Raw genomic sequence first — 14,291 nt, 5'->3', positions numbered from 1 at the left:
ATGGTAGATGCTTATTATAACGGTATTATAACTCATACCTCAAGCCCAGTTTTTTTTTCTTTTTTTCTGAAAGATGACGCAAGTAAAAACGAATATAATGTGATATCTTGACTGTACTAAATCATCACGTCAGTGGTTGGTCACAGTAATTATGTAACATCATCACAAGGATGCTTTTTCTGTTTCTAAACATTGCCTCCTCCCAACGTAACTGCTGCATGAAACTATAACAACTCTAGCCTGTAATTTGTGTCTATATGTTGTCCATGTTTTGATATTTCAAATGATATATACTACATCTTCTAATAGGATTTGCTATTTACACACACATATATGTCTCTCCCCAGTGTGTGTGTGTGTGTGTGTGTGTGTGTGTGTGTGTGTGTGTGTGTCACTGCTATTTGATGAGTGGTCTCCTTACTTCTATATTATTTACATTCTGCCAGAAATTTGCACTATATTCATTTTGACATACAAATTAGCGTATGTACTGATTGATTTGGATCACTTAAAAACTGCAGCATTCCACAAATTGAACTAATTACAAGATTACAGTTTTCATAGCCGGTTTAGATAAAACTGTATTTCAATGGCAACCTGTGCACCTATTTATTTTCTGTTTTGTTCTGCAGATCTGCAGCCTTTGCTGTAGTAGCTATTCATAGAATGAAGTATCTAGTGAGGCGATGGAAATATGGACGCCTGATAGGAGGCAACACTGTGCTGGGACGAGCTTATAGTGAGAGCATTATTGGAGCATCATCTTATCATGGTAAGAAAACAGACATTTTCCAATAACATGTAGAAAATAAAATGCAAATACTGTTGTTTGACTCAAGGGAGAACATTACATAAATGTTGAAAAACCTGAATTGGCATACGAGAATAGACACAAGCATACTTACAAAATTTCAAGAACGAGCTATAAGCAAAAAAATCTAAAAATCTATTTCAGCCCTGTGTGTATCACTCCTGTGGGGACCGTGAGGACAAGATTGACTAATTTCAGCATGAAAAGTCGTCTAAGCTCCCTGTATTGACCATCCATATGCAACAGGCATGGTACTTTATCCCACAAATTGACATCCAGCACCTGTGCAACACAATGCATGCACATTTACATGCTTGCATTCAAAATTCTGGCAGCTACACTGATTATTTATGTACCAGCATTTCACATTTGCAATGATTTACCTCACACTTACATTAATCTGTGATCTAGCAATATTCATCACTTAAATATGTTACCTAGACAAAAGTATTCCCAAAATTTTATTATTCTACATTAATAATTTTTTGGCGTTGCGATTCTTTTCCATCGTAGATTGTTTTCCATCAGTGTACTGATAGCTGCCTGATAGCTCACTGGTCAGTGTAGAGCAATACCAATCCAGTTATGCTTTTTCACATTCATTTGAAGATGAATCCACATTCATAAAAATGTGCAGTTTAAAATCTCTTTTACGAATCACTAGGGATTGTGTATGAATTTACAGCTTTTCTTTTGCTCCACGGCATGCCTAAAGAATACCATCACTTTACTTATGCGACTCACAATATTGTGCAAGTCTTGCTATTTAATGCCATTGAAGTAGCTTACATATCAGATATTTTGACTATTAGCTGTCTCATAAAGCTGACTGTGATCAATGTATGTATGAAAGGCTCATTTACAAATTTAGTTTTCCTTTACAACGTACAGCTACATTACAGATAAAATACAGTACCATAGCAGCATTGCTAAAGCTTCTCCCAATATTTCAGCTGAGCCATAAATTATTCATTGACACAAGAACAAAATCACGTTATGCTAAAGTGATCTGCAGAGTTGCTATCACATACTGCTGGCATTTGTTTGATGTGCAATCACAATCTCATTCCAATTTCGAATGTGTGACCTATTTCAGCCAAACATTTCTCTGGAGTAAATCAAATGGATTCCCTGTTCCTTGAACTTTGAAAAGTCTGATTGTGTAATAAAAAAAACTTTCTCTCTTTATAGATCCGTAAGTAATTCAGGATTTCTTGAGAACATTTTGTGTAGGCCAGGAGACACTAAACGTGACACAGATATGCCTCAGCCAAGTAAAATGTCAGCTTTGCAGATACATTAGTTTCAAATACAGACTTTCCACGCGTAACTACATAGTCTGTGACTAGGTATTTGTTGAAAATCTTGGTCCCATCCCTGTTTGAAACTGTGGGCATTTCAGAACATGTTACCAAAAGTAGTTTCCTATGTCTTTAGATTTCTTACAGCTTAAAGTGGAATGGTTTCCATCTATGATGAACTTTCCCTGGATGGATGCAAATGGAGAAAAATGGTGAACTACTATTCCCAGACATCTTGGTGTGGAGAAAAGGTAGCAGCACTTAGCTGTTTACTGTAAACCTAAACACATGGACTTAAACTTCCAAACCTCAAGCTGTCACAATCCTGCACAACAAAGTGGCATGCTTAGGATGTTGGTCCATAGAGCATGAGCCATATCAAATTCAGGCAGTTTATACAATGAAATAAACCACCTCTGTACTGTATTTTTACATAATGGATATTCTGAATGAGAGCTTCAGCATGCCTTACACACAACACATGTTAGACAAAGTGAGAGCTGTAGGAATGTGAAGAGTGAAGAGGAAAGGTTATCTTGCCATACATTGGTGGTGTTTCTTCAATCCACCAAAGTTCTTTTAGGCTCAGTGAAAGGCAATCTTGATTTAAGAAGACCTGGTGTGTGTAAGATTCCCTGTAACCGTGGGGCGTCCTACATTGGATGAACTTGTGGTACCATGGAGGACAGATGCATCAAACACCGACAGCACAAACATGTGGACCAGTCAGAGAAATCTGCAATGGCCAAGCATTGTCTCAATACGGTACACAATTATGTTCTACAAAACCACCAAAATTCTCTTGTTGATGTCTACACGCTGGGACAGCATTATTAAAGAAGCAGTGGAAATTTGCAGCTCAACAAATCTGTTGAACACACACACACACACACACACACACACACACACACCATACCATCTTAGAACAGCATGAGATCCAGTAAAGGGGAACTATTGGTTATATATGAGATGATTCTTTGGTGGTGACATAGATGACAATGGCAAGGAAGGGCACTCATGCCAGTGCGGACATGTAGATCAGCAGGTGGCTCCCAACAGAGGGTGCTGGAGCAACCAATGGCAATACACAGTATGTTTTACAGCTTTTGTGCACCAGTGCTCTTAGTTCATCATCTTACAGGTGGCATAACTGTCTCTCTCGTTGCCGATCAGGAAATCTACACTATTGGTCACCAGATTTGGCACGTTCACATATGTGCGGTTTCTTCTTAGCCAGCCAGGCATAAATTGGACGCTTCTGTAACAGCCCAGCAGTGTGTTCGTCACACATGAAGATGTCGGTCAATTGTGCTGATGAAATGGTGTGGAAATTTCATGATGACGTCCAATGTCTCGTGCGAGATGGTATCTACCACCAGTCTCTTGCCAAAACATCAAGCAACACAACTTTCCCTATATTTAATGCATATGAGAAATGTATAACTAAACAATCTACATTCTTTCTAAAGTTTTTGTAGTATCTTGCTGAAAATAGAAATGGTACACCCATTGTGATATGGAGATTTTTTGATAATTTGGGCGATTGCCAGGAACCACTTACTTACTCAACCTTTGAGAGTGCATATCTAATACTGTCCATGTCACAAGCTGATAGTGGAGGGAATAGATGTGAAATAAATAATAATAGACTCACAGGTTGACAGAAGATTGTTGGATGATTTGGGTTCAAACAAGTCTGTAGGTGTTTGTGAGATATTTCTGAAACATCTTAAAAGTGTTAGGTTATTTACCATAATGAAACAGAGGTAAAAAAAACAGGATATGTCATACTAGATTCCAAGGAAAAATAACACACAGTACAAAATAAAAATTGATGAGGTGGTGGATGATGAATGGTTGAGTTTTTGTAGAAAAGTGTGAAAGGCATTGTTAAAACTTATTTACATATGATGTTTAACTGAAAGAAGAAACTGAAGAAAGATAATGAATGACTACAAAAGACCAAAGAAGCAGCTCCTGACCCAGGGTTCTGAGGGACTTTTCTGAACTGTACCCCCTTTTCCTAAACATCTCGCATCCTGTTCCTTCACCCCTCTTCCATCCCCTTCAACTCTTCTGCTGGAAGAAGGAGCCACTGGCTCCAGAAGCTTGCAAAATTAAACATCTCTCTCTCTCCCGCGTGCGCGTGCGTGCATATGTTATTTAGAAAGACCATGGTGGAATGTAATTAATGTAAGGAGAAAAGGTAACAACTCACTGAATAGGCAATGAGTCATTGATAGATACTTGAAAAGAATAAGAACTTTTGCTTGCTAACTTTTGGACAAATCTTTCTTCAGACATGCGGACACACACACACACACACACACACACACACACACACACACACACACACATAACTGTATGGCTACACTGTCCTGATTGACTATATTGTGTTGGTCTGAAAGCAAACAACTTTTTCAGTCTTTTGTGTGCCTATCACTGACTTAATGCCTCCACTGTTTGGTGAGTTGAATTACATGATAAAAGGAGGAAAAACATAAAAATACAGGAAATGTAGCTGGCAAAAGTTAATACAAATGTGTAAAAAATCAGATTGGCAGAACTGTACAAGAATACTTGACCATGAGAAAGATAGATGCATGTGTGAGAAATTTAGCTGCCATCTGTAAGAAAATTAAAGGAACCTTTGGAGGAAAGAGAAGCAGAAAGTAGATAAAGGTGAAATGAGAGATACATTACTCTGGGAATAATTAGACAGAGCACTGAAAGATGTAAGGCAAAATAAGGTACCTGGAATAGACAACATTCCGTTTACTGAGATCCTTGATAGAACTAACCATAACAAAACTATTCCACTTGATATGTAAGAGGTATGTAACAGGGTAAATATTCCCAGACATTCTGAAGAATTTAAGAATCTCAGTTCCCAAGAAGGCAATTGCTGACAGGTGTGAATATCACTGAACCATTAGTTAATAAAACATGGTTGAAATATACCAGCACAAATTATTTACAGAAGAGTGGAAAGTCCTGTAGAATCCAAACTGGAAGAAGATCAGTATGGCTTCAGGAGAAATGCAGGGAAGTGCAAGGCAGTACTGATCCTATGATTTATCATAGACTGCAAAAAGGCAAATCTACATTTATTGCAAAAATGCTTTTAACAGTGTTGACTGGAATGCACTCTTTGTGGCTCTGAAGGTAGTATCACATGCAGGAACTGAAAGGTTACCTGCAACATTTGCAGAAGTTGAAGGAGGTGAAAGGAGGCAGTACTAGAAAGATAGTAAGACAGGGTTGCAGCCTGTTCCCCATGTTATTGATTTTGTACACTCAGTAAGCAGTAAAGAAATCCGAAGAGAAATTAGGTGAAGGAAATGAACTACAGGAAGGAGGAAAAAAACTTTATGGTTTTCTGATCATGTAATTCTGTCAGTGTCAGCAAAGTACATGAGTGTCAGCAGAGTACATGAGTGTCAGCAAAGTACATGGAAGGCCAACTGAACTGAATGGATAACGTCAACTAAATCTGATGTAAAGCAGATGATAAGATTGCATAAATTAGGAAATGAGATACTAAAAGTATAAGATTAGTTTTGCTGTTTGGGCAGAGAACATCAGAGAAATTTATGCCATAACTTAGTTAGAAGAAGGAATCAGTTGATAGGAGACATCCTGAGACAAACAACACTATTTAATTCGATAATGGAAGAACTTTGGGGAGTAAACATTGTATTGTGAGAAGAAGGCTTGACTACGGTAGGCTAGTTCAGGTGTGTGTAAGTTGGGACAGTTACCATATTACTCGAATCTAAGCCACACTTTTTTTCTGGTTTTTGTAATCCAAAAAACTGCTTGTGGCTTAGAATTGAGTGCAAAGTAAGCGGAAGTTCTGAAAAATGTTGGTAGGTGCCGCCACAACTAACTTCTGCCGTCGAATATATGTAGTGCTACACAGGCATGCTTTGCAGGCACAAAGATAAATACTGGCGCCAAAACCTCTGCGTCATAGGAAAAAAAAAATTGTGGAAGACGAGCTTTTTTTTTCTCCGCCCCGAGTTTAGACCACTGCATTTTCATACATTATCCAACGAAGTAAATACAAATTAAGTATAGTTCATCTTCGAATTTAGCAGCATTTCAATGTACTACAAAAATCCGACTGGCGAGACTGTTTGGGATGTTTGTCAATGGGGCCAACTCTATGTTCTGAATTTTTTCTTACCTGTGAGAAGAGATGGTTGCTAATAGGAACTTTTATGAATTGTGAATCACATGCAATATTCTCTTCACCGTAAGAATAATACGAATAGAAACATTTTGCCATGTATTCTTTCGTGTTTGCTGCTATCTGATTTAACCTGTCTGCCTAATTAACTACGAAACTAGAGTGAGACAACAGCAAACGCAGAAGAATATACATATCATGTCATGTTTATATTCGTGTTATTCTTGTACCTAATAGTGATACAGTCAGAAATGAAGCACGGCAATTGACTAGATTTTTAAATCCAAGATGACTCTAATTTCTGTGCAGAATGTAATGTACTAAAGAGGCGTCTGCAAAGATTTTGAAACGGAGAAAAATTTTCGCTAAACTCTCGTTCAGAACATCTTCTATCATACACATTTTATTATTTGGTTCTTGTTGATCATTATCAAAGAAAGCAGCAGTGTAAGTAACAACAAATAGCAGTCTCTTGCCATTGTTTCGCTAATGAGATGATTCCTCTCTTTTTTTTTTCTTTTAATTGTAAGCGGCGGTATCGTGCACAAAAGCAAGCCATGCCACAAGTGGTGACAGGCCGTAAACACAGAATGCAACAAACAATGCATGACACAGTATAGTAATACATTTTTAGCTTAGAGTGACGTAAACACCTATAACAAAGAGAACGGCACTTATCATATCAAAGAAAAATAAGCAATCAATTCAAACCAGACGAAGCACGTGAAAAAGGAAGGGTACCCGTATAAATACGGACGGAGTGCCTGACCAATAGCAATGGCTACCTGGTATAGCTTAACTGCTAAGCTTATGACTCGAACCGAACTACTGTAGCTGTATCATCATTCATTCGACCTAAATTGTGCCTCATATTACAATGGACCAACATTGTTTCGATTTGGAGGTGCGGCCTAAAACTTTTTTCTCCCCTTGAATTTCGTGTCTCAAATTTCAGGTGCGGCTTAGATTCGGGAAAAATTTTTTTCCTTGATTTCGAGTCTCATTTTTCAGGTGCGGCTTAGATTTGAGTGCGGCTTAGATTCAAGTAAATACGGTATGCAGAGGTGGAGAGGCTTGCACAGGACAGACTTGAATGAAGATCCACATCAAACCAGTCTTTCGACTGAAGATGTCGGCACCCTGAAGTTTGTTACGAAGAACCATTCGCAATTTGTAACTTGGTAGCATTAGTAAATTTAGCAGTAGAATAAAAATGGGCTCCACTACTCACAATGTAACTTTGGTCTTGTGCAAAAAGAACCAAAATATGCAGACACAAAATACTTGATCTGCTTCCTTGTTCTGACAGACAATGAAAACAGCTTTAAAACCAGATTGAAACCATTTCTACGTTACAATTCCCTCTACTCTGTGGAGTAACTTCTGAATAGATACATGTGTGATTGGATTTTATCTATTAAATTTTATTGTAGATTAAGATTATTGTAAAAATGTGTATGTTTGTACATGTACACATTACGACCAGGGTGAGTTCTCAATTGAAAATAACTAAAGTAAACTACACCCATTAAATAGCATGTGGTTTTTACCAACATGTGTAATCATTGCAGGGAAGTCTGTTCATTCTCTCAAGAAAAATGCACTGTTGCTCTCCCCCCCCCCCTTCCACCCCAACCACCCACTCACCTCCTCCTCCTCCTCCTCCTGCTCCTCCTCCTCCTAAACCCACCCCCCCCCCCCCCCCCCATTTGGGAGGACAACAGTTCAAATCTAAATCTGGCTATCCTGATTTAGGTTTCTGTGATTTCCCTAAACTGCTTAAGGCAAATGCTGGGATGGTTCCTTTGGAAGAGCTTGGCTGCCTCCTTTCTCCATCCTTCCCTAATCTGAGCATGTGCTCCATCTCTAATGACCTCATTGTCAATGGGATATTAAACACTAATCTCCTCCTCCCCTTCCTCTAAAAACTACAGCACTGCTTAACAAAATAGTCCTTGTATACTCGCACTGACTTACTCATGTGAAGTTTTGTGGTAATTGCTACTAAGACCATATGTATTAAATCCTAATATTACAACTTTTGTGTTACACCACCTCATATCCACTTGGCTAGCAGAGCATGATAATGTGCTGCTTCCAGGATTCAGTGAGGCGACCTTGTACTGAATCAAATCCGACCTCATCAAGTGACAACAAGGGCTGCTGAGCAGGCCAGCCTTGATATGTTTGTTATGCATTTTCCCACATCCAGCTAGGCAAATACTGGGCTGATATCCATGTCTCACCTCAGATATACACTGCACAAACATTTACAAGACTTTCTCACACTAGAACATGAGGTTTACTCTAGGCACAGGTAGTTGGTGTGCACAACTTCTGTCCTCTATGCCCATAGAGAAATGAGAAAAGGCAAGGAAGAAGAAGAAGATGATGATGATGATGATGACATCATCTCCTTTGGGTTGCCTCATGGCAGGGAGGTACTGTCTGTGAAAGTGTTGAATTCATCAATGTTATAGGTAAAGACAGCTCTCTCTCCCAATCATTAACACCTGGTTACAGAGGATGAAATATGGGGCAGCAAAATGAATGAAACCATTAAATTTAAACCCAGTGATGGTTCGCAAACAGTGGCAGAGGGTACCAACCAAGTTCTGTCTGGCACCCATTATTGGCCACAATAGCAGTTGCAACCAGCCGAGGGACATCCAAGTGGATCTCAACTGCCCATACTTGGACTTAGGTACACCCTCCCTCTCCCCTCCTCCACTCTACCCCCAACAACAAGACCCTCCTATGAGGTATCAAACTACTACTCAACATTGCCTAAAAAGATGATGATACAGATGATGTCTCAAAACTTCACCAGAAGATGATGAGAGTAACACTCATTGAAATGTAATGTCTTTCTGACTACTCATCCAGTAAATCAGTTTAAAAAATCAAACTGCTGTACATTTCTGTTGAGATGCCTCAGTGTGATATTTATTTAAAGTGGGTTTAATAGCATAAAATTTCACACTTATGTTGTGAAGGGATAAAAGAAGTGCCTGTATGTTTGTAATTTGGAAAGTGATTTATGTTCACATGTATTTGAAATGTTGTCTTTCGTAGCTTGTTGTCATCTTTAAGACTCAGAATAAAGCACTAAATCTTGACATATAGGGCCTAGGCGATGGGGGTCAGTGGCATCTTCCAACATCTGGGGATCGACTCACAGTCAAGGGATTCAGTCACCACCGAGCAGAGATTCTCCTGTATTGTCACACTGGCACCAACAAAGGTCAGTTACAATGATTAAATAAACACGTTCTGCAATATGGTGTGCTTCTTTCTATTTTAATCTTACCTTATAAATTTATTCTTAATGGAGATAAGCCCTAGTGGTGGTGATGATGAGTGGCAAACTTGAGAAACATTCAGAGCTAGTGATTTTCTGAAAGATAGCCAATTACCATTTTCAGTCCTAATTTTTATGACCTTGTCCTATGCTCAAATTTAATGTGATTTTTCTCGAATTGAAAATGAAACATATTGGCACCTGGAAGCTAGATATTAAGTGGGATTTTGTGACTTACACATGTGTTCTTATTACTGTTTACACATACATTTTTGTGGCTGGTAATTACTTTTATTCGTAATGGAGGGTGGCAAATATAAAACTGACCCATAAAATATTGGTAACAGTGATTTTGATGCACCTATTGTTTGGTGTCGCAGTCTGTTCATGCACATCTCCCACATGCTTCATTGCTAGTACTTTGTTGTGTCATTACTGTATGTTTAAGGGAGTGAGATGAACAGATGTGTTTAGTGATCAGTATGCATCAGAAAATACCTACCAGTACTTTGAAAACCTTTTGTATAATCTCTAAATTGGTTTTTGGTGTGCAATGTGTGATGTGATTTCTTCCCCAAACAGTTAAGACTAATTGGTAAGTCCAGAAACTGTTTAATCCATATGTGGACCAATTTCATAAGATAAATGACTGTATGGATATTTTCAGCACAACAGAGCAACAGCACACACCACTTTGACAATCTTGTCATAAGTACTTGAAGTGTTTGTCGAAGAGAGGGCAATCGACAGAGGTTCTAGAATCCTCCTGATAATCTCAGCTGCCTGCTCTCTCCATTTGGGTTTTATCTGTGAGGCAAATTGAAAGGTCTGGTGTGCCCAAACAGTCATCACACAATCGGACAGCTGTAGTAGAACACTGAAAACACTTTGGATACTGCCCCTCAGGCAGAGCTGCTACATTGATAATCAAGAACAGCATTGCATCCATGTCAATGGCAGGCATTTCCAGCATAATCTCTGATGTTCATTAACAAGGATCAGTCCTGCATCAGTGTTATTGTAAATATTTTGTGGATCAGTTTTATTTTGGCATCCTGTACATTACATTTTGAAATACTGAAGTGATCCATATGTGACCCAAATATGTGCTGTGGTAATGCATCAGTGTAAGTAAAAAATGAATCCAGTCTCTGTACTTTATAAAGTACTTATGTCAGAATGCCAATTACATTTTGTGTGGTTCAGCCAGTGGTTAGCACAACCATTATGTGAATGCTGGTGCAAGCAAGTGGTGCACATATGATTTAACATAAAATCAAAAGTAAACAGTTCCAGTACAGATAATATTCAAGCAGGTATCATTAACTTGGAGACATACACAGTGTCATTGGTATATATATTACTGTATGTGTGATATACTAATTGCACTAAAGAAGTGAGCATTTTTAGGCAACTTCATAGTACACACTAAATGAAGGTATAAAGGACTGGACACCCACTCATACCCATTTTCTGATGGAGAGAGGGGGAAATTTGAATTTTCTTTAAAAAATAAATAAATAAGGAAAGACAATTGAGAGCATGCCATGGCACGGAGACAAATGAAAAAAATATAAAATTTCAAGTTGTTAAAGCAGGTAGTTCCTACGAGGAGAGAATGAAACCAGGAAATAGGAAATGTTATGATAACTCATAAAGTCGTGTAGCAAATTTCATAAATCAACAGAAGCATATAACACACAAGATTCAGATGTCGAACTACAAAATAACAAAGAACTGTAGGCAACTAGAGCCGTGGGCAACTGGTAGATCAGACATAAAAGCTGGACAGTAATGAGAGGCAATCAGAAATGTAGAACAGGTGTGCACAATATGAATTTGTGATCAAGGAGGGGAAAGTATAGACATTGGTTAGTGCTATGATTCTTATTCATTCAACACATTAACTTTAAATCTAAACTATTCAAGGTAATATTGCATCATATGGTAAAGCAAAATTTGGTGTTATGTCTCAATTGTACATCTACTACTTATCATTGCAATGTCTCCAAGTTCACTGTATAATAGTTGTTGCAAGTATATGTTAGTTTCTGGCCAGAGAGAATCTACATACAATAGGGTTAGAGTACCTAGTATTATTTGTCTCATAGTAAGATAAATATAGATTGATTTTATGGCTTTTTCAGAGTTTCCACGCTTCCAGTTGGACTTGGAGAAGGGTCCAGTCAACTACTAGAGTACATAGATCGGTTTGACACAATACAGCAGCATTTGAGATTGGGAACACCACGAAAAAGCTGAGCGTATGTTGCAAAATGTAAAAAAATATTTTATAAACGATGTGTACAAAAGTCATTAAGTGTGTCTCATCAGTGCAGTTAAGTAATATTTATTTTTACCTTTATATAACCAAAATTTGATTCCTTAATACTGTTGTAATGTTCCACTAATCTTTTATTACGTAATTTTTCAACCAAAAATAGTACCATATCTAGACAGATGCTATTCTGGTATCATTTATGTTGTTAGCTGTGTGTGCTTTCGTACTTTAGCTTATGCTTATCAGGGCCTATATAGGTCTCTTTTACATTGTGTAAAGCTTTCCACCGTTCTGTAAAGTACATCTCAACAGCACTGAGACTGTGTGATTGGTGTTCTGAAACACATCTTTTTATGGAAGATTTTTCAGATCTGGTATGTGTATTTTTATTAAGGAACTGGCTGTGTCAGCTGGTATAATAAGTGTAGAGTTTTATTTTTAAGCTGGAGCATGATGTGTAATATTGTTCATGGCATCAGAGGGGACACAACCAGAAATAAAACTCAAATAAAGCACTTTTAGATACCAAAGATGTATAGATCCATTTTGGCAGTTCTGCTATGAGTTAGTAGACCATGAAAGCTGGTATTCAGTATTAAAGAAAATATTGTTTCTCATAAGGAATTAGGAGTGGCTTTTAGTCTACATAACTTGCGCAGTTACATGCGGAACAACCATATTGGGAATTCATCTTCCCTGTAAGAAATAAATATGCACTCGTATTTATATTAAGCACTATTACGTTCACGAGCCACATTCACTGCACTAATTTCAAAATTTAACTGATATTATCTGCAGACCGGTGACACTTCATTGTTTAGAGTACAGCTTTATCTGTGGTACAAAGAAATAATTTTTTTGTCAGTGAATGGTAGACACTGGATGAATATGTAATCTGTTTTGTGTAATTTAAGAGAATGTACTCTTCTTTTAGTCTTTGCCTTGAAACATACTCAGGTAGATGAATGAAAGTACCAGCCAATGTAACTTAATTTGTAAATTATTCTCATAAGTATTTCGATAGCTAATCTACCAATGAGAAAATTCTTGCATAAGTAACCTTGGGCACGGTAACCTTCTTTTTGCAGCTGATTGTATCATGACAACTACCAAGTGACAAACATTATATTGTATCATGACAACTACCAAGTGACAAACATATGTACCATTACATTAGTCTACTTTTTATCATCTGCTGATATACTTCATATGCCATTTTGTTTTCTAGTTGTCGTTAATGTTTAAAGTGAATGAAACTGAGAGCTTCCACAAAATCTGGATCCTATTTATAAAAGACTTGTGCACAATAACAGCAGAGTTACAAATTGGGCACAGGTATTTAATTGTTGTTGTGATGTATTTCTTAGGAAACAGGGTGTGTGAATATGTGAACATTTTCTGAGGGAGCATATTTAAATAGTGTCAGCAGGAACAAGCCAATAATTTGGGCTCTGTTTTTTATACGCACAGCTTATTCCACCTCCATGAATTGCTAACAAGGACAGAGAAAGAAACTGGATATGGCTGTATGCAAGCCATGTTGTTTAAATATTTTTTATTTACTTTTTTCCCCTGATGCACATAATTTAATGTATAATGATATAAATGCTATTTCTAAGAGATATGTCTGAAATTTCAGGATAATGTTTTACACAAGCAGAAGTCTTGCCCTTTGTTAATAAATAATTTATTTACTGTGCATGTAAATGATTCCAAATACACAGAAAACTAATTTATTTATTTTGTGTCTGTGTATGTGTGATTGACCTGTTCAGTATAAGAAACTGTTGTACATTTAATATGCTTTCATTATTTAAATAGATATATATTTATTTATTTGTATCTCTGTATATTGTGATTCTGTATATTGCACTGTGTACCTGTCAGAAATATATTACTGTGAAAACTAATCATATCAGTATGATGTCATTTATTATTGAGCTTAAAAATTGAGTAATAAGGTACAAAACAGTGTGACCTATGTATAAATGGTGCCACAATTTTGCATGACAAAAACTATTATTTTAAAAAGAAAATTTTCACTCAGCATCTATGAAGATTGTGTGCTAATAGACTGATGATGTTCCTTGTGATTCAAGTGCCTATCCGGAAAGGATTGTAATTTTATAAAAGAGTGATAATAACAATAAAAGAGAAAAAAAGCATAATATCAACGTTTGAATCAAAGATCATTGCAGATAGTTGTATTAACAGGCACATTACTCCTGCACAAACGTTTATTTGTAAAGGTAAGCAGTGAAATACATTCCCCTCCTCTCCCATTTTGACTTGGTGCAATGCCAGCAGGCCTTGTAATATATTATTTTTGAATGGAATGGATTGTGTCTTGAAAAGAGATTGTAAGCTGAACACATACGAAGTAAAAAAAAAAGTTTATGAAATGT

General features: G+C 37.3%; 1 protein-coding gene across 1 annotated transcript in view; it reads left to right on the top strand.

Moving 5' to 3' along the window:
• The window catches only part of LOC126236970 (golgin subfamily B member 1-like), a 535,118-nt gene extending 521,077 nt beyond the window's left edge, over positions 1-14,041 (top strand). The window contains exons 51-53 of the mRNA XM_049946677.1: positions 633-772; positions 9,431-9,548; positions 11,753-14,041. Coding sequence (XP_049802634.1) covers positions 633-772; positions 9,431-9,548; positions 11,753-11,867 — 373 coding nt within the window. The 3' untranslated portion in view covers positions 11,868-14,041. The remainder of the gene's footprint in view (positions 1-632; positions 773-9,430; positions 9,549-11,752) is intronic.
• The last annotated feature ends 250 nt before the right edge of the window (positions 14,042-14,291 follow it).

Source organism: Schistocerca nitens, chromosome 2, assembly GCF_023898315.1.
Source record: "Schistocerca nitens isolate TAMUIC-IGC-003100 chromosome 2, iqSchNite1.1, whole genome shotgun sequence".
Lineage (NCBI taxonomy): Eukaryota > Metazoa > Arthropoda > Insecta > Orthoptera > Acrididae > Schistocerca > Schistocerca nitens.
Note: the sequence above shows the minus strand (reverse complement) of the source record. Positions and strands in the feature narration are given on the sequence as shown.